The 19,486-nt window shown below is 37.5% G+C and overlaps 1 protein-coding gene across 5 annotated transcripts in view; it reads left to right on the forward strand.

Annotated features, from left to right (window-relative positions):
* CFAP300 (cilia and flagella associated protein 300) overlaps positions 1–19,486 on the forward strand; it is a 41,661-nt gene that overhangs the window by 14,345 nt on the left and 7,830 nt on the right. For all 5 annotated transcript variants that reach the window (XM_047753744.1, XM_047753741.1, XM_047753742.1 and 2 more), the window contains exons 3-5: positions 8,405–8,480; positions 14,422–14,588; positions 18,410–18,582. In XM_047753744.1, coding sequence (XP_047609700.1) covers positions 8,405–8,480; positions 14,422–14,588; positions 18,410–18,582 — 416 coding nt within the window. The remainder of the gene's footprint in view (positions 1–8,404; positions 8,481–14,421; positions 14,589–18,409; positions 18,583–19,486) is intronic.

Genomic DNA, 19,486 nt, shown 5'->3' on the forward strand with positions numbered 1-19,486 from the left:
AAAATTTCACAGAGAAGTGTGTAAAATTAATTTGTGTTGTTCAACAGACACACAGTTCTTCAACAGAATCAAGATTTCATCCATTAAGCACAATAGATTTCCATAATACCAGGCAGGTTTCTTAAACTAACTTTTCAATGTCTTCATGTTTATTCTAATTTTTTTCCTGTGAGGTAGACAGTATCATTCCCATATTTCAATTTAAATATATATGCTCAGGAGTTCCTGTCGTGGCGCAGTGGTTAACGAATCCAACTGGGAACCATGAGGTTACGGGTTCGATCCCTGGCCTTGCTCAGTGGGTTAAGCATCCGGCATTGCCGTGAGCTGTGGTGTAAGTAGGTCGCAGATGCAGTCAGATCCTGCGTTGCTGTGGCTCTGGCGTAGGCGAGTGGTTACAGCTCCAATTGGACCCCTAGCCTGGGAACCTCAATGTGCCGCGGGAGTGGCCCAAGAAATGGCAAAAAAAAGACCAAAAAAATAATAATAATAAAAAAATAAAGATATATGCTCATAAAATCATTATTTTTACTCATGTAACTAATTTGGAGGAAATACAGTACTGTGGCTAAGAGCATGACCCAGAAGGGGATTAACCTTGAAGCTCATAAATCTTCAGGTCCCCTCATTAGCTCATGCTCCTCATTTCCAGAATACCCTTCCAAGGAATTCTGAATTATTCCAAGCAGTATGTTTACATGGTCATATGTTTTTGGAATTTCTCAAAAGTAGATGGTTTTGTATTCTTTGAGCCCCTAAAATTATATATACTTCAGGTCCTATAAAACCTGGATCCTCCTATCAGTTGGACTCTCGGTAGCTGTCTCTTTTCAAATTCCAGCTCTGCAAGTTACCAGCTACCAGCTACATGACATTGGGCAAGTTACTTAACCTTCTACAGCCTCTATTTACTTTTCTGCAAAATGGTCACAGTACTTGACACTTAATAAGTATTTTTGAAAATGAAAATAATGCTGAATATCTGATGGTGCATTATGAATATTAAATGAAATGTATAAAATAGCAAAATGGATGAAATATTTAGTGATACAAAAAATGTGTAAAATATTATAGCACTGGCTTATAATAAGTGCTATTATTATTATTAATATTTTTATACTATTTTAAAAAGTGTTTTCCCAAAGCAGTAGTGACTCCTCTGTGCCACGTTTAGCTTTCAGCACTTTTTATCCATTTATCACTAGTCTTTACAACCTGGTAAGTTTGGTGTTTTGACCCCCATTTTACAGCTGAGGAAACTGAAGCTCAGAATGGTTAAATAATTTGTTCAAGATTGCCCAGCAAATGGTAAAACCTAGGCAGTTTGATTCACACTTCCATGTTACTTCTACAAAAACTGTAACTGAACAAAGGGTATGGCTTAAACAAGGATTCTAGATTTTGAATTTTCTCTTTCAATTTAAAAACAAATTCTGTTCCAAAAGTTTATTTTTGAGAAAGTAAGTGGATGGAAGGAAGGAAATATTCATCCAGCAAACATTCCTTTACTTCTTAAGTCTGTACACAGGCACAAGACACAGTCAAAGAGAGGGAAACAGACCAAAAATTGCATTGCAGAGTGAGAAGTGATATAAAACAGCATGTGTACAAAGTCGTGTGGTAGCACAAAAGAGAAGATGGTCATTTTTGAATGAGAAGGTTAAAGGAGAGTTTTAAAAAGGCAAGCACCTTGAGCTAGGGCCTGAAAGATGAGTAAGAGTTTGTCAGGTAGACAAAGTAGATAATGTTAGACAAATGGATGGGACAATATACTACTTTCTGTGCCATGCAAAGGAGTTTGGGCTTTATCTAGCTGAGGAGTTGCTAAAAGGTTTTCAGAAAGACACTAAAATTTGAAGTAATGAGATCAGGAGCTCCCTGGTGGCTCAGAAAATTAAGGATCTGGTGTTGTCACTGCTGTGGCATGGGTTCAATCCCTGGCCCCGGAACTTCCATATGCCACAGGTGTGGCTAAAAATAAAATAAAATAAAATGTATATCTTACTGTGGGTCAAAAAGTACTGAGGTCACCTGGCAAAAGTATGGAAGCAATTAGACCAAATTAGAAAGTTATCCTCCAGGCAGTGTATGGTGATGCCCTGAATTAAGACAAGAGCACCAGGGAGGCTCCCCTTGTGGCTCACTGGTAATGAACCCAACTAGTATCCATGAGGACCCGGGTTTGATCCCTGTCCTACTCAGTGGGTTAAGGATCCAGCATTGCTGTGAACCATGTGGTGTAGGTTGCAGAGGCGGCTCAGATCCCGTTTTGCTGTGGCTATGGAGAAGGCCAGCGGCTGCAGCTCCAATTTGACCCTTAACCTGGTAACTTCCATATGCCCTGGGTGTGGCCCTTAAAAAAACAAACAAACAAAAAACAGAAGCACCAGGATGGCTTGGAGGGATGTTTATGAGAAAGGAAGGTAGTACTTATGGACTGATAAGTTGCTTAGGTTAAGTCAGGGCGATATGTAGGATGACCAAGTTTCTGATTTGGTTGACTAGAGTGGCAGATTGCAATGCATAGCAAATGCAAAAGAATAAACAAGGAAAAAGAGTTCAGTTTTCAGCATGCTAAATTTGAGGTGCATCCAAGTGGCAATATCCTAGATAGGTGAATGTAAGATCTCACTTTGAGTCTCAAGTGAGAGTTCTGGGCTCAGTATATAGAGCTGACATCCTCACCATGGACTAGGGATGATGAGTGGAATATTCCACATACACTGCAAGGGATCTCGTTAATTTACAGAGCTTTCTGAAGGTCTGCAGAGCACTCTGCTTGTATCTCATGACCCATCTCACTGAGACTACTAGAAAGTGCAGACATTTAGCTGAGCATATTGCTATTCCAAATACAAATGGGAATCCTTAAGGAAGAAGGAGAGATTTGATATTGAATCAGAAACCAGCAGTCTGCCAGATAGATGATAGAGTCAAACATCTACTTATATGCGTGACATATAATTAGCATATGTTTCTACTTTCACATTTTATGAAACAAATTTATTCAAATCTTCACATGCATTTTGACATCAGTATCTTTTTATCATGGGACCTCGTTTGTGAATCAAAATTTTTCCAAAGCACAGCAGCTTTCCTAAAGTTATTTGAGATACAAAGAATCCCTTCCAATGCCTTACTGGAAATTCTATAACAATCCCAAAATACCATTTACACACACTAGGGCAGGGTTTGTGTTTTTTTAATCCATCAGATATTGGCTATGTATAATTGTGATTTAAATAACGTAACAATTATTGCTTTATTTGAAGGACCTTTACGAAGATTTATTTCCATTGCCTCCAGGCCAATTCACTTTAGGCCACTTAATCTACTTCCATTTATAATGACATTTAAAATGTAATTGTAGATGGATATCCCCCAGGAATAATTTCTAAATGTGAATTAAATTTTCCCTTTTACTGATTCTTTCAGGAAACCTAAAATATTCAAAAACAGTATTGATTGAGATTAATTCCAGAATATGTCTTTACACAAAGTGTGTATTATATAAATTAAAATAGTTGAACAAACACTCTTTAGTTTGACTTTTTAAAATTATAAGGCACCTTCCCTAAAAGAAGAAAGACTGAGGAATAATTTTGGGGGAAAATATTTTTTTGTCATTGGGCATATATGATAGCTGTCAAGTATTTACCTTTAACTTCCAACATTAGAATGTAAACACCACAGGAGCAGGGACTTTGTCGTATCCAGCATAATGTAGACATTCACAAATACTTGTCAAATGTACTGATCTTCACCCACACACTTTGTCTTCTTCACTGTTGCCTCTCATTAAACGACATTCATTCTGCCTGGCTTTTCATGCAAATATTTCAGGAGTCATAATTCCTCCTCTCTTGGTCCTTTTCTTCTAAATATTCATTGAATCTGTCCACTTCTTTCCCTCCCCCCACTTGCTATCATTTTGACTGATGTGAACTTCCTGGATTACAGCAGTACCATCCCCTCCTAACCAGTCTCTTTACAGCCCCTCAATTCATTTTCCACACTGCAGCAGGAATGAGCTTTTAAAAATACAACTCTAATCACATCTTTCCTCTGCTTGAATCCTCCAGTGTCTTCCAACTGCCCTTACCTCAAAAATACAGCTTAATGTAGATCAGTCTTAGATTAAGATAAAAAATTTTGACTTAAACTACAAGGTCGAGTTTAATTCCCCGACCTCATCAGACCATCAACCCATCCACTCTGATCTCACTGGGCCAAACTACTTTTCTTCAATGGGATGTCCCCTTCTTTCTCACCTTACAAATTTAAATTTGCCGTTTTCTCCGTGTTAAGAAACAGTCTTTCCAGTGTTGTGCTGGAACCAGCCCAAGACAGCCTAACTGCTAAATTTTCAGGAATCTTTGCTGGTTGTTAAACTATTGGCAACTTGAAATCCACTCTGAAAATCAGCAAATGCTATAAATCAGGCCTTTGGGGGGAGGAAGGGGAATCAGCTGATAAGCATTTGCCCAGCTGACTCCTACTCACATTTTAGATCTAAACCTAAATGCCAAAAATCATTAGAGTAGGTCTGTCTATTATGTACTTCAATAATAGCACCCTGCACTTTATAACACTCATGGCATGTTAATATCTTCCCTTCTAGTCTATAAACTCTGAAGTTGGGGACTGTGTTCATTTGATTTTTAGAATTAGGATGTCAAATATATGGGAGCAGGAGCCAATGCAGAAGGAAAAACTGGTAGAGAAGTGAAACGATAGACTCCTCTTTCAAGAAGCTATTTAGGAAAAGAGAGTGTCAAAATAAGAGAAATACTTATTGCAATAATCTGAACAACAGAGAACAATTCACAGATTCAAATCCCAAACAATCTTTCAATATCCCAAACTAATATCCCAAACTAATCCAACCCCCTCAACCCCTTTCTTCCGACAAGCCTACACTTAGTTAACTATTGTGAATGGTTTGATATATATTCTTCCGTACTTGTCTTTATGTTTGTGAAAATAGAGGCTTTATCTTGTCTTGTTTTTTTAATGTATATTACTCTTAAACTACTCTTTTTACTCAGAATACTTATGGCTTTCCTTCAAAGTCAGTACAGTAAATGGGGATATAGCAGTGAATAAGAAAAACAAGGTTATGGAGCTTACATTCTATTCTAATACTTTCTTTTCAGTAACTGTATCATTCAGTATAGATGTAGTATATTCAATCATTTTTAAAATCATTATTATTCAGCCATATTATTCAACCATTCTGTTGATGGGCATTGAAATTTCCAGGTTTTGACATCACAAGCAATACTATTAAAAATTCCCTACGCATAAATCTTACGTACTAGTGATTTCATTTTTGTATAATACATTCCCCAAAGTGGAATTTGTTGGATCATAAGTTACACATTTTATTTTAGGGCTACACCTGCAGCACATGGAAGTTCCCAGGTTAGGGACTGAATTGGAGCTTCAGCTGCTACCTATACTGCAGCTTGTGACAACACTGGGTACTTAACCCACTGATTGAGGTGGGGAATTGAACCTGCATCCTTATGAATACTAGTTGGTTCTTAACCTGCTGAGCCACAGCAGGAACTCCAAGGTATACATGTTTTTAATGTTCAAGATAATATCCAATACTTACCCCCAAAAGATTGTAAAGATTCACACTTCTACCAGTGATTTGTAAGACTGCATATTTTCTGGTACTCTTACCAAAAGTTACTAGTCTTTTAAAAATTTGCCAGTGAAATTGGTGAAAATGATGTCTTCTGGTTTTTATTTTTCTCTCTCTCACTCCTCTTAAAGATGAGCATCTTTTCATATGTTTGTTGGCTATTTGGTATCCTTTGGCTACATTGAAATCATGTTGTCAAGTTCTTCTTATAAATATTGGGCATTATTTTAGCCATTGGGGATGTTAGCCTCCCTCTCCCCCATCACCATGTGAATCATATTGCAAATATTTCCTCCCAATCTATTGTTTTTCTTTTCTTTTACTGCTGATTATGAACATCATTATATTTTCTTACTCCCCAACACCTTTTGAATATACTTGTGATTTCCACTACTCATTTTTAGGAAGTCCAAAGTGGAACCCAAAACCCTTGTCTTTTTTTAGGTATAATTGACATATGATATTATATTAGTTTCGGGTGTTAGCATATACTGTGAAATGATCACCACAGTAAGTCTAGTTACCATCTGTCATGTTACAAAGTTACATTTTTTTCTTATGATGAGAGCTTTTAAGATTTATTCTCTTAGCAACTTTCAAAATGCCTTACAGCATTATTAATAATTGTCACCATGCTGTCCATTACATACCCATGACTTACTTATTTTATAACTGGAAGTTTGTACCTCTTAACTCCCTTCACCCATTTCATCCACTCCCCAACCCATCTCCCCTCTGGCAACAACCAGTGTATTCTCTGTATCTATTTGTTTGATTTCATTTTGTTTGTTAATTTTGTTTTTTTAGATTCCGCATATAAGTGAAACCATAGAATATTTGTCTTTCTCTTCCTGACTTATTTCATTTGACATAATAGCCATAATACCATCCATGTTTTCACAAATGGCAAGATTTCATTCTTTTATATGATTGAGTAGTATTCCATTATATATATGTAACACAACTTCTTTATCCATTCGTCTGTCTGTGGACATCTAGGTTGTTTCCATATCTTGGCTATGGTAAAAAAAATGCTGCAGTGAACATAGGGATGCATACAGCTTTTTGAATTAGTTTTCACCTTCTTTGGCTGAATACTCAGAACTGGAATTGCTAAATAATATGGTAGTTCTATTTTTAATTATTTTAGGAACCTCCATACTGTTTTCTATAATGTATGCACCAGTTCACATTCCCACCAACAGTGCACAGGGGTTCCCTTTTCTTCACATCCTTGTCAATACTTGCTATTTTTGTCTTTTTGATGATAGCTATTTTAACAGGTGTAAAGTGATACCTCATTGTGGTTTTACTTTGCATTTCCCTGATGATTAGTGTTGAATATCTTTTAATGTGCTTATTGACCATATGTGTAGATTCTGTGCCCATTTTAAATAAGATTGTTAGATTTTTTTTTTTTTTTTTTGTCTTTTTGCCATTTCTTGGGCTTCTCCTGCGGCATGTGAAGGTTCCCAGGCTAGGGGTCGAATCGGAGCCGCAGCCGCCGGCCTACGCCAGAGCCACAGCAATGCAGGATCCAAGCCGCGTCTGCAACCTACACCACAGCTCACAGCAACGCCGGATCCTTTAACCCACTGAGCAAGGCTAGAGACAGAACCTGCAACCTCTTGGTTCCTAATCGGATTCGCTAACCACTGAGCCACGATGGGAACTCCGATTGTTAGATTTTTTTTTTTTTTTGTTACTGAGTTGTGTGAGTTCATTATGTCGTTTGTTCATTATGTATTTTGGATAGTAACCCCTTATTGGATATATAATTTGAAAATATCTTCTTCCTTTCAATAGGTTGCCCTTTCATTTTCTTGATGGTTTCCTTCACTGTGTAACACTTGCCTCTTTTGCACTCAGAGCACAGACCTGGAATCTAGGGTTACCAATCTGACTTATCAGTGCAAAACTAGTTTTTCAAAGTGAGCCACTTAAGACGTGCACACTGAATCCTGAATTTTAATGGCAGAGCTGGTGGCAGAGGCATCCAGCTTTCAGGCAGGGCAGTCCTAGCACTGTAGTGATCTTGATGAGAAGATGGTAGCTTTTTTAGTGCTTGATAGGGCTGTAGCAAAAGTGACAGTTTCCTCAACAGTGCAGTTCTATATATGATTTTTGTATTATTCCCAGGGCCCAACACTTAGCCTGATTCTCTACATCTCCTGAAAATTATGTGGGCCTGAGGAACTTTTAATAAGTTTTTCTTCATACCTTTTCGGACATTGTTAGCTACTGATGCCTGGAAGTAAAACTTGTGGCTACTTTTCTTTCTTTTGCCATGTAGAAATTTTTCATTTATTAAGAAGTCAAGTTTATAACTTTTTCTATGTGTGCTTCTTGGGTAGAGATAGGTTGACAATAACATTTAGATTTAGATTTAGTTGGGGAGAGGGGGAGCAATGGTTACTAAGTCAATTAACTGGAAAAACAAGGTTGAAAGAAAATACAATTCTCATATATATATATAACCTCCTACTTTTCACTGTAAATCATTACTTTTTATTTGTTAAGTCCCAAAGATACCTAATTGAACATAATAGTACTGTTCATACTTTTCTACCCTGTAGGTAACAAAGCTTCATTTCTTTATGAAATATTTATCACTTAGACATTTTTCCAATTTAAAATTATCCTTCCCCAATTTGAATTAAATGAGATTTTACTATAGTTATGTTAGAAGTTAATTCTTGTTATTCTTTGTAATAATGTATCTAACTTGTTTTCCTCAAATTTGTATTTTAGGCTTTTTTCAAAGACTCAAATGTTATTCCCAATTTGAAGTTACTTTCAGATTCTTCTGGACAGTGGATTACATTAGGTAAACAAAATTTATTTGGTTTTTCTTCAGATTACTCTTTTACTATTATAACAAAATTTTACTTCAAGAATTTTCATTTTTAAAATAAAAATTGTTAATAATGACTTGTTTGATAGAATCAAGGTCAAAAGTCATCAGCTGTGCCAGGCCTGCTCTGATCTTTCTCGCAGAAGTCCATTGCTGCTATCCTGGCTTAGCACATAAGAGCAATTTTTCTCTCTTTACATTTGTCTGGAAAGTATTTGTTGTGTACCTTTCATGGATTCTGCCAGATGCAGAGAACATTAAGGTGAATAAGATAAAAAAACCTTTACTCAAGGAACTCATTGATATATTTTTATTTGTCTTTTTTTTTTTTTTTTTCTTTTTAGGGCTGCACCTGCGGCATATAGAAGTTCCCAGGCTAGGAGTCAAATCAGAGCTGCAGCTGCTGGCCTACACCACAGCCATGGCAACGCCAGATCTGAGCCACATCTGTGACCTACACCACAGCTCATGGCAACACCGGATACTTAACCCCCTGAGAAAGGCCAGGGATCAAACCCGAATCCTCATAGACACTAGTCACATCCTCGCGGATACTAGTTGGATTCTTACCCGCTGAGCCACAGTGGGAACTCCTCATTGATAGGTTTTTAAAACTGTGCAATAATATATCACAGGTTTTAATGTAGTAACAGGACCAAAAAAGAGGGGAGTGATCAGTTCTACTCAGAAGGAAAGGGTCAGGTGAGATTCCATTGATGTGAGGATCCTTGGGCAAAATCTCAGTTGTGACAGGGGAATGGATTTCTTACAGGGAAAGCAGCCACCTTGGAACATTCTTAAAAATGACGACATATTAAATCATAAAGAGTCTTAAATTCTCAAAAGCAGCACTCTATATAGATAATATTTTCATAGTACATTGAAACCCAGCTAGAAATCTTTAAAGAAAATTACCCAAGTACTTCAACACTTAACAACACTCAAATATCTCAACTCTCAAAGAATAAAAGAGTTAATAAAAGACTTTTTTTGTTGCTTTTTAGGGCCGCACCTGCGGCATATGAAGGTTCCCAAGCTAGGGGTGGAATCAAAACTATAGCTGCTGGCCTACACCACAGCTCACGGCAACACCAGATCCTTAACCCACTGAAGGAGGTCAGGGATCGAACCCTCAACCTCATGGTTCTTACTCTGTTTCGTTTCTGTTGTGCCACAACAGGAACTCCTAGAAGACTATCTTTAAAATAGAAACATAAACACTGTATTTTAAAATTTAGGTTGAGGCCTTGTAACAATGGAATAGATCATCCCAACCAGAAGGAGAATCTGGTTGGTAATGAGGATGTGTGCTCACAAAAATGTAAATTAGATGGAGGTGTTTTGGTAAATTCTTAGACTGCATTTTCATGGAACTCTGGTAGCCTTACACAAAAATAACTTGTCATAAAATATTAGTCAAAAACAAGTTTACAGATAGTTCAGCATATTAGACCTAGTACATCATATTTATCGATTTTGACTAAAGCAAAAATTATAGAACAAAAAGCTGGTACAGTGTGCTCTTTAGACTACTTACAAGGTTAGGCTGAATATCTGAGCAAATTTATTTACAAGTTCAAAAATCTTCAAAAGGAAATAATTAGAGTCAGGTGTCACAGTGTTTACAAAACATGTTTACAATAACTTCAGTAAACTCATTTAGAAAAAATATAGTTCGTTGAAATAAGTGTTCCACCTTCCCCGATTTTGGTACATATGTCATAAAACAGCACTGACTTTTTTCTAATTTTTGAAAAAGGCTTTGCAAAAAGAGGTTCTAAAATTCCACATGTGCCTGACAGAGTCAATTAGAAGTACTCTGAGAAATAAGGCAGAAGAGGTAGTGCTCCATTTCAGAATCAGAAGTTTCTAGAAGATTGCTTGTACTCTCACATTAGCTGGTTTTTATCTCCTCCTACTTGCTTTTCTTCTGCTTTTTCTCATACATCAGCTGTCGTCTCTCTAATTTTCCTCTGAGGGCCTTTATAAGCACTAAAAATCACTTTTTAAAATAAAAGACATTCTAGCAAGTGTACCAGTTTTAAAAAGAGTGAAGATGGAATCTCCATCACTAGGCTACATGCCCTAGGTTGCCAACTGTTGGTACCAATACATCCCCTCAGCCAGCTGCCCAGCCCCCCTCACTTAGAAGTACTTTGCCTTTTTTGGCTGACATGTAATGGATGCTTCCTGTGTGCTCTGCTAAGGGCATTATGTACATTTACCTCCTTTGATTCTCAAAACAACTCTGAGAGAGGTACCGCTATATATCCCTATTTCACAAACGAAGAGTCAGAGGCATGAGCTAAGTAATTTATGCAGTTTTATGCAGCTGGCTGAGTGGAATTGAGATTCAAATCCATGCTCTAGAATTTAAGACCTTGACCATCCTGCCTCTTCACTTCCACATTAACAGGGGTGCCAGAAAAGCACCAGCTTGGACACTAGATAAAAAAGAGATACCCAGTGTATTGAGGAGAAAGAACAATACATTCTTAACTTCTTTTGTGATCTCAGCGATGCACTGTAAAGCTTATATATGCTGGAGATGTAATTTAACCAAATTCATACATGACAGCATGGATTATGCACTGGATTGTGACCCCTCCCAAATTCTTACGTTGAAACCATAACCCCAGTGTGTTTGGAGATGAGGCCTTTGGGAGATAATTAGGTTTATAGGTAAAGTCTTGAGGGGCCCCCGTGATGGGATTAGCGTTCTTGTAAGAAGGGTCTGTCATGTGCAGACATAGCTAGAAGGCAGCTGCCTGCAAGCCCAGAAGAGAATCTTCACCAGGAAATGAACCAGCTGATATCTTGATTTTAGACTTCCCACCCTCCAGAACTGTGGAAAAACAAATATCTGTTGTTTAAACTGCCCAATCTATGGTATTTTGTGATAGCAAATACCTAAAAATGTGGAAGTGGCATTGAAATTGTTTAATGGCTATAATCTGTAAGAGTTTTGAGGTTCATGCTAGAATATGGTTGATTCTGGTGAGGAACATGGCATTAGAGACTGGAGGAATGGCAGTCCTCATTATAAAATGGCAGAGAACCTGGCTGAACTCTGTTCCAGTGTTTTGTGAAAAATAGAACTTGCAAGTGATAAAATTGATATTTGCTCACGAGATTTCTAATCAAAGTATTGAAGGAGTGGCTTGATTCCTCCTGAATGGTTATAGTAAAATATGCAAGGAGAGAAATTAATTGAACAAGGAATTATTAAGCAAAAAGGAACCACAACTTTAAGATTTGGAAATATCCACATTGCAGAAAATGAGGAAGCTTGTTCTGAAGAGACCACTAAGTGTGTCATTGAGCAACCATTTGATAAAGAGATCATGGGTGCAATTCATGGACTTAATCAGCCATTTCAAAAGAACCCTGAAGAGTTCCTGTTGTGGCGCAGTTGTTAACGAATCCGACTAGGAACCATGAGGTTGCGGGTTCGGTCCCTGCCCTTGCTCAGTGGGTTAACGCTCTGGCGTTGCCGTGAGCTGTGGTGTAGGTTGCAGACGCGGCTCGAATCCCGCGTTGCTGTGGCTCTGGCGTAGGCCCGCGGCTACAGCTCTGATTAGACCCCTAGCCTGGGAACCTCCATATGCCGTGGGAGCAGCCCAAAGAAATAGCAAAAAGACAAAAAAAAAAAAAAAAAAACCCTGAAACAGAGATAGGATTGTACCAGCAAAGACACTGCTGGTTTGAACGAAAAGGGACAGAAAAAAATGAGACAAAATGGTAATCAGACTTTTTAGATCCTACAGGACCAGATCATGGAGCCATTCAACTGCAAGCCACGTGCTTTTCTTCAAGAAAAAAGAAGAAAGAGAAGGCAATTCAGATCTACCCTCTCCATTTCAACAACACCCTCCCCTTGGGGGGAGGACTGTGGAGGTGGGGCCCCAGTAGTTCTGCAAGGCAGAACATTGAACCAAAGAGGATTATTCTTGAGTCTTAAAGTCTAATAGAATTTGCCTTGCCAGGTTTTAGGCTTGCTTGGGACCATCACCCCTTTCTTCTTTCCTGTTTCTCCCTTTTGGAATATAAATGTCTATCCTATAACTATCTTACCCTTGTATTTTGGAAGCATGTAACTTGTCTTGTTTCACAGGTTCATAGCTAGAGAGGAATTTTGCCTCAGGATGAATTGTACCTCAAGTCTCACCCATATCTGATTTAGATGATATTTAGATGAGACTTTGGGCTTTAGCCTTTAGAGTTGATGCTGGAACGAGTTGAGACTTTGGGGGCTGCTGGGATAGAATAAATGCATTTTTCATGTGAGAAGAACATAAATTTGAGGGGCCCAGGGGCAGAATGCTATGGACTGAATTGTGTCCCTTCAAAATTCATATATGGAAGGCATCCTTATCCTGCCCATGACTTCATCTAACCCTAATTACTTCCCAAAGACTCCATCTCAGAATACCATCATCACACTGGAGGTCAGGACTTTAACATATCAATGTCAGAAGGATACAGTTCAGTCCATAGCCGGGGCTATTTCTGCATCTCAGATTAAGTGGTTTGAATTGAATTACACTCTCACACCACCCACACCCTCCTACCACTCCCCAAGTCGGAGCTAGGGTAGATTTATTAAAATGGCATATTGCCCAGTGTCAGTCCCCCATCCTGTTGCCACCAACCCATCTTCAAAGATTGTCTGGCTTTACCCTTGTTCTTTAGTCTTCCAATATTGCCCAGATCTACTCTATCATTTCCTATGGTCTTTTCACTTTAATCCCCCAGAGGATTTGCCTCTGAAACAAAAGGAGCTTTACTTAGCAGCATAGCTTTTGAAATAACTGAGGCATACACAGTTCTTGGCTCCAGGCTAGAGCTTCTTGCTTCCACACTAGCCCAGCTTAGGATCAGAACAAGAGTAACAGGTCCTAGCAGGACTATGGGTGGACAGCCAGAGAGAGGAAGTGCAATCACCAGAATTCCTCTTCTCAAGCTTAAACTGCTTCTCAGGTCAGTGATCCAGCAAATGTACTGGCAAGAGGACACATCAGGGACCACCACATCTAGGCCGGCAATCTTCCTAGAACTTTAAAAAACGGAAAACACCACCCCTGTGTATCTGAGGGGGTGTATGTGCAAATGGATGCTTAAAAGAGATTGTTTCATTGAGGCAATAATACAATGTCTTTCTATAATTTAATAGAAACTTTAGTTACACACAATCCATTCCTGAAAGACACATTCAGGAAATGAGTACAGTGTAGGGGAAAGTGTTAAAGGGGGAAGAACTGGAGTTACAAGAGAAAAATAGAACATTATGATTTCAAATTTCTCTAATTCCAAACTTGTAATAACTTGATTAGGGCAGGGTTTGAAATTTACCTTGACTTGGAAAACCTTTTTTTGTGTGTGTGTAATAAACATGTCAGTGTGTAATATGAACTATAAAGCATTAAGCATAATACAAATCCAATCTTACGAAACAATTTCTGTTTTTATAGGCAATTCTGATACATACATTAAAACTGATATAAGTACCCACTACTTCTTTTTCAAGCATTTTCTTATTTATACATCCTTCATCTATGCCTGAAATGATAAAATTTTGTTGTAAACTTTTAATAATTAGTAGAAATAAAAAACCTGAAAAATAAGATTATAATAAAATTCCTGAACTAATATATCTTTTCAATATTTCAAAACTTAGGAATTCCCTTGTGGCACAGCAGGTTAAGGGTCCAGTGTTGTCATCGCAGCAGCCTGGGTCGTTGCTATAGCATGAGTTTGATCCTTGACCCAGGAATTTCCATATGCCATGGCGCAGCCAAAAAAATAGTAAATATTTCAAAACATATGTCATATTTTGTTACTTCTTAGTAATTCTGCATAGTGATATTTATTTTGGAAATCACTGAGAATACTAAATTTTTATATCTCTATTCAGGAACTGAAGTGAAAAAAATTGAAGCTATCAACGTTCCTTGCACACAGCTTTCAATGTCATTTTTTAATCGGTTATATGATGAAGATATTGTACGAGACAATGGCCATATTGTTAAATGTTTAGATTCTTTTTGTGATCCCTTCCTTATTTCCGATGAGTTACGCAAAGTAAGTATTGAATTTAAAATTTTTACAATAGAATTTCATTTCAGAAAATGCTTAGTGTCAAAAACTTTTGCCTGCTTAAAACCCATAAAATACTTCCTCTCGATGAATAAGGATCAGCGAATAATCATTCCACTACTAGGTTTCTTCTTGGGTGGCACTTTTCTTAACGACTTGATTATTTGTGGATTTTATTAGTTCTCAAGGGGGTTCTACTGATATCTAAACATCAAAGAGTGCATAGGAGAGTCCCCACAGCAAAGTTATCTGGCCCAAAATGTCAATAGTGCTGAGGCCAAGAAACCCTGGCCTATTTAATTGATGACTTTTTTCCTCCAGTATTTTCTCTTAACATAGCAAATGAATATTTAAAAACATCCCTGGAGTAAAATAATCTTTTTATATCATTGCCGAGATCAAAAAGCCATTCGATTAACTCAGTTAATTTTTATTTTAGTGAAAGGTATACTGAACTTTACCTAATTCTGGTTTATTCTTTATAAAATAATAATAACCATAGGCAAGTCATTCAGTATATTGAGATTCAAGATCTTATCTGTGCCGTATGAAGATTAAAATATCCATTCTACCATATTCTTAAAAATGTTGAGAAAATGTTTTGAGAAAGCATTTTATGAAATGCTGATAAAGTGAAATATTAGCATTATTTTAATTATTGAGAAAGAGTATTATAAAGTGGTCAAAAATTAGGGCTAAATAGACATAGGTTCATATCCAAGCTGTGCAACTTAAAAACTGTCATATTTAACCCGTTTCAGTTTTTTATCTATAAATTAGAAATAATATGAGAATTATGTGAGATAATACATCTAAAATGCTTTGCACAATGTCCAATACTTAGTAAGCTTCCAATAATATTAACAACTACAACTGATTACTATTACTATTATTATCATTCTACATTAAGAGAAAAGGAAGATGTGCAAGTTTAATGTATTACAAATCCAGATGGAAATGAGCTAGGGAAGCTATTGATGTACCATTCTGGAATGGTCTTATCTGCACTAAGACAATACCTAAAAGAACTCCTAGTTTAAGAAGGAAATAAAATTAACTAATTGAGAATAACCAAACTCACTGAATTAAGTAAGACTATATATTGTTTGCTCTTTAGTTAAGTGAAGTATATTTATATATAACACAAGATGATATAAACACTATACAGTGGGGATCTGCTATTAATTTTTACTCCTTACTAACGATTGGAAATTAATATTCAGAAAGTGTCTGGTCTAAGTTTGGGTTTCCCTCCTATTGGGTACTACTTACCTATCTCAGCTCTTCTCTCTGTCACTAATCTGTGGAGGCATACTTACCTCTTTGTCTCAAGGCCCTTACTCTTAATTTCAGAGAGTTCACTGTCACTTCTGCAGGGAGAGCCTCAGTAATGGACATTTTAAAAGGAGGATTTGCATTTCAACAGAATACTCTGCAAAACTGCATGTTGCTTGCCTGTCTTATTTATTGCCAGGAATAGCATCTCTATTTAGGAAGTGCTGGGACTTGGTGTTTTTTGCTAGTTGCCTGTATGCTCTTCCCTTGTGTTCCTTGCCACTCCGTGGCAACAGGGAGGGCTTTAACTTGGTTTGCTCTTTGGCTGAAAAAAATATAAATAACTTCTAGCTTTAGCCTGAACTAAAAAGGGCCCTCCTGTTGTGTAGCAACACAGATTCTGTTGGCACACTATGTAATGGAAGTACTGATAATAACCTCCTTCCTGACTGCGGCTCAGAAGTTGGACTCATTAACTCTTGCGTATCTACTCTCTGAGAGCTACACAACTAAATGGATTTGTATGCGAATATAGAGAAAGATCAGACATAAAATGTTATTGTGTTAACATTAACTCCAAATTTTTTATTATAATTTTTTAATTGCACAGCCTAATCAATTTAATATATGAGTCCTGCAAAAGGAATGTATAAACTGTTCATCTGTAAGAACTTTTGTCACCCTTGTATTAAGCCAGATCTTTAAGTAACTGCAAACTTGAGCTTCAATATCACGTCATTTCCTTGGAGAGAGAGAGAGAGAGAAGGAGGGAGGGGAGATGTGCAAGACTCACATATGACACACAGAGAGCAATAAACTGTGGACTACTTCCCCTTACCTATCTTTTATTATATAAAACTTCAGCTTTCATCAGGTCATTATAAGTAAACTATATTTAGACAACACTATAGAGTTTATTATTATTATTTTGCGGCCACACCTGCAGCATATGGAAGTTCCCATATGCACAGAGGTTGAATCAGAGCTACAGCTGAGGCCTACGCCACAACTATGGCAACACTGGACCCAAGCTGCATCTGTGACCTGTGCTGCAGCTTACAGCCATGCCAGATCCTTAACCCACTGAGCAAGGCCAAGGATCGAACCTGCCTCCTCATGGAGACAATGTCGGGTTCTTAACTTGCTGAGCCACAATAGGAACTTTGAGTTTATTTTTTAAATGCCTCTTATATAATGACCTTGTGATGATTTTCATTTGAGATTGGGGTAAATAAAATGTTGCTTTTAATCAATTTTCCTAATAAAGTGTATTTCTTGCTGCTATACAGCAATTGTTATCTGACTCTTATTTCCTTCCTTTACCTGTATGGTAGTCTTAAATGTTAAGCACAATTTTTTTTTTAGCTTTCCTCCATCTAGAATTTCTTGCATGTATTTATTTTCTCTTCCCACTTTGTATCTTGGTTACTGTCCTTGTCTTATTACTTTTATCTTTATATTTTATTGTTAGCTGTTTCACATTCTTTTTCAAATAGGTGGGTTGTAAGCAATTCAATAAAATGAATATGTTTTATAGTATATATTCATCAGCTGGTTCAAGTCTACCACAGTCAACAAATTAAGCAATTATATGTAATTCCCAATGGTATAAGGAAATCCCTCACATCAGGCCCAGCCAGTTTGTTTTCTGAAAAAGGTAGCAAGTTCTCAAGCGAGCAAGAGTCCATATAGATTGGTGATGTGTAAGGTGATAATATTAGAAGAGAGCAAGAAAAGGAGAAGTGATCATGAGGCTCCAGCTACCTGAGTAGTTCAGAATTAAATATCTGTGGGCATAAGGAAAATAGTGATCCAGACACTATGAGAGGCCTTAGAAAATGACCATTTGTGTTTAGCCTCTACGTAAAAGCAAAGACTATGGACTTTATGGGATGGAGAAATTTCTCCATTTATTTATACTCCCATTGTTTCCAAATGAGATTCAGGGTGACTAAGCACTAAAATTGCAGTAGCACTAAAACAATTACTAAAAATATACACTTGGGCAAGAAGTAAAGCAGAAGAAGGGAAAGCCTAGATTTAGACTTATTCCTTTCCCTGAGTTATGAAATAAATGGAGGGAAAATCAACACAGGTCTCACAGATCACTTTCTCCATTGACTCAGGCTTGGTTCTTGAAATAGGTCTTAAATTATTTTTATTATTATTATTATTATTTTTTTGTCTTTTTGCTATTTCTTGGGCCGCTCCTGCGGCATATGGAGGTTCCCAGGCTAGGGGTTGAATCGGAGCTCTGGCCTCCAGCCTACGCCAGAGCCACAGCAATGCAGGATCCGAGCCACGTCTGCAACCTACACCACAGCTCACGGCAACGCCGGATCGTTAACCCACTGAGCAAGGGCAGGGACCGAACCCGCAACCTCATGGTTCCTAGTCGGATTCGTTAACCACTGCGCCACAACGGGAACTCCTTAAATTATTTTTAAACATATAAATTGAAACTTTTGAAAACATAACAATTAGAATCTAGAATTATGTTACATTAAGATGGAATTTATCATCTTACACAGGTTTTGCTAGTGGAAGACTCAGAAAAATATGAAGTATTCAGCCAACCAGATAGAGAAGAGTTCCTGTTTTGTCTTTTCAAACACCTTTGCCTTGGTGGAGCCCTTTGTCAATTTGAAGATGTGCTTAGTCCATATCTGGAAACAACAAAGCTTATCTATAAGGATCTAGTGAGGTAATGTTGCTCTACTACAATACTTAAATCTCTGGTTAATAGAGCAAATTACTTGTTTAACTCTGATGGGATTACCTAGCATCTCTTTGTGGATCTGCTAACAACTAAAGTGAGTAAACCCCCTGACCCCTTTCTCATAGCCTCCTCCTCCTCTTCCAGACTATAAAATTTCTAGATTCCCCTAACCCTCTTTTAGTCCTTAGTCCTCCTATCTGCTTCTTGTCCTTGTTTCCTCATCCAGATTGTTCCTTATGAGCAACAGGCATTTTCTAGGTCTCCCTTTTCCTCCAGGCCTCCTTTTAAATCTCAAGGCAACACGAAATTTCCCAGGATGTTTGAAGTTGCTTGACTAATACTGATAAATAATAGTAAAAAAATATATATATATATATATATTACCTTTGTTCTAAAGAGGTGGAAGAATTTTCACCTAGGTGTTAATCTTTACCTTTTCAAAATTAATCCTAGTCTTGTTTTAGGTATTCTGCTACAGCTTTTTTTTTTTTCTTTTTGAAGATCAAATGAGGATTAAAACTTTAAATCTTTTATTTATGCTTTTACTTAAAGTGAGCATTCTTTAGTTGGGTTTTTCAATGATGAAGATACTGGATCATCTTTATAGGCAAAAGGGATAGTAACATGAGAAAGCAAAGGGTCTCAGAGTTTAGTTTAATACGAAAACAACAGAATTAGCTTCTCTTCAGACCCTTGTTTGTTTGTTTGTTTGTTTGCCTGCACCCACAGCATATGGAAGTTCCCAAGCCAGGGATCAAATCCAAGCCACAGCTGCAGCCTATGCCATAGCTGCAGTAATGCCTGGACCCTTAACCCACTGTCTGGGGCCAGGGATCCAATCTGCACTGCCACAAGCAACCCAAGACGCTGTAGTCAGATCTTTAACCCA

Source organism: Phacochoerus africanus, chromosome 11 (genome assembly GCF_016906955.1).
Source record: "Phacochoerus africanus isolate WHEZ1 chromosome 11, ROS_Pafr_v1, whole genome shotgun sequence".
In the NCBI taxonomy this organism is placed as follows: domain Eukaryota; kingdom Metazoa; phylum Chordata; class Mammalia; order Artiodactyla; family Suidae; genus Phacochoerus; species Phacochoerus africanus.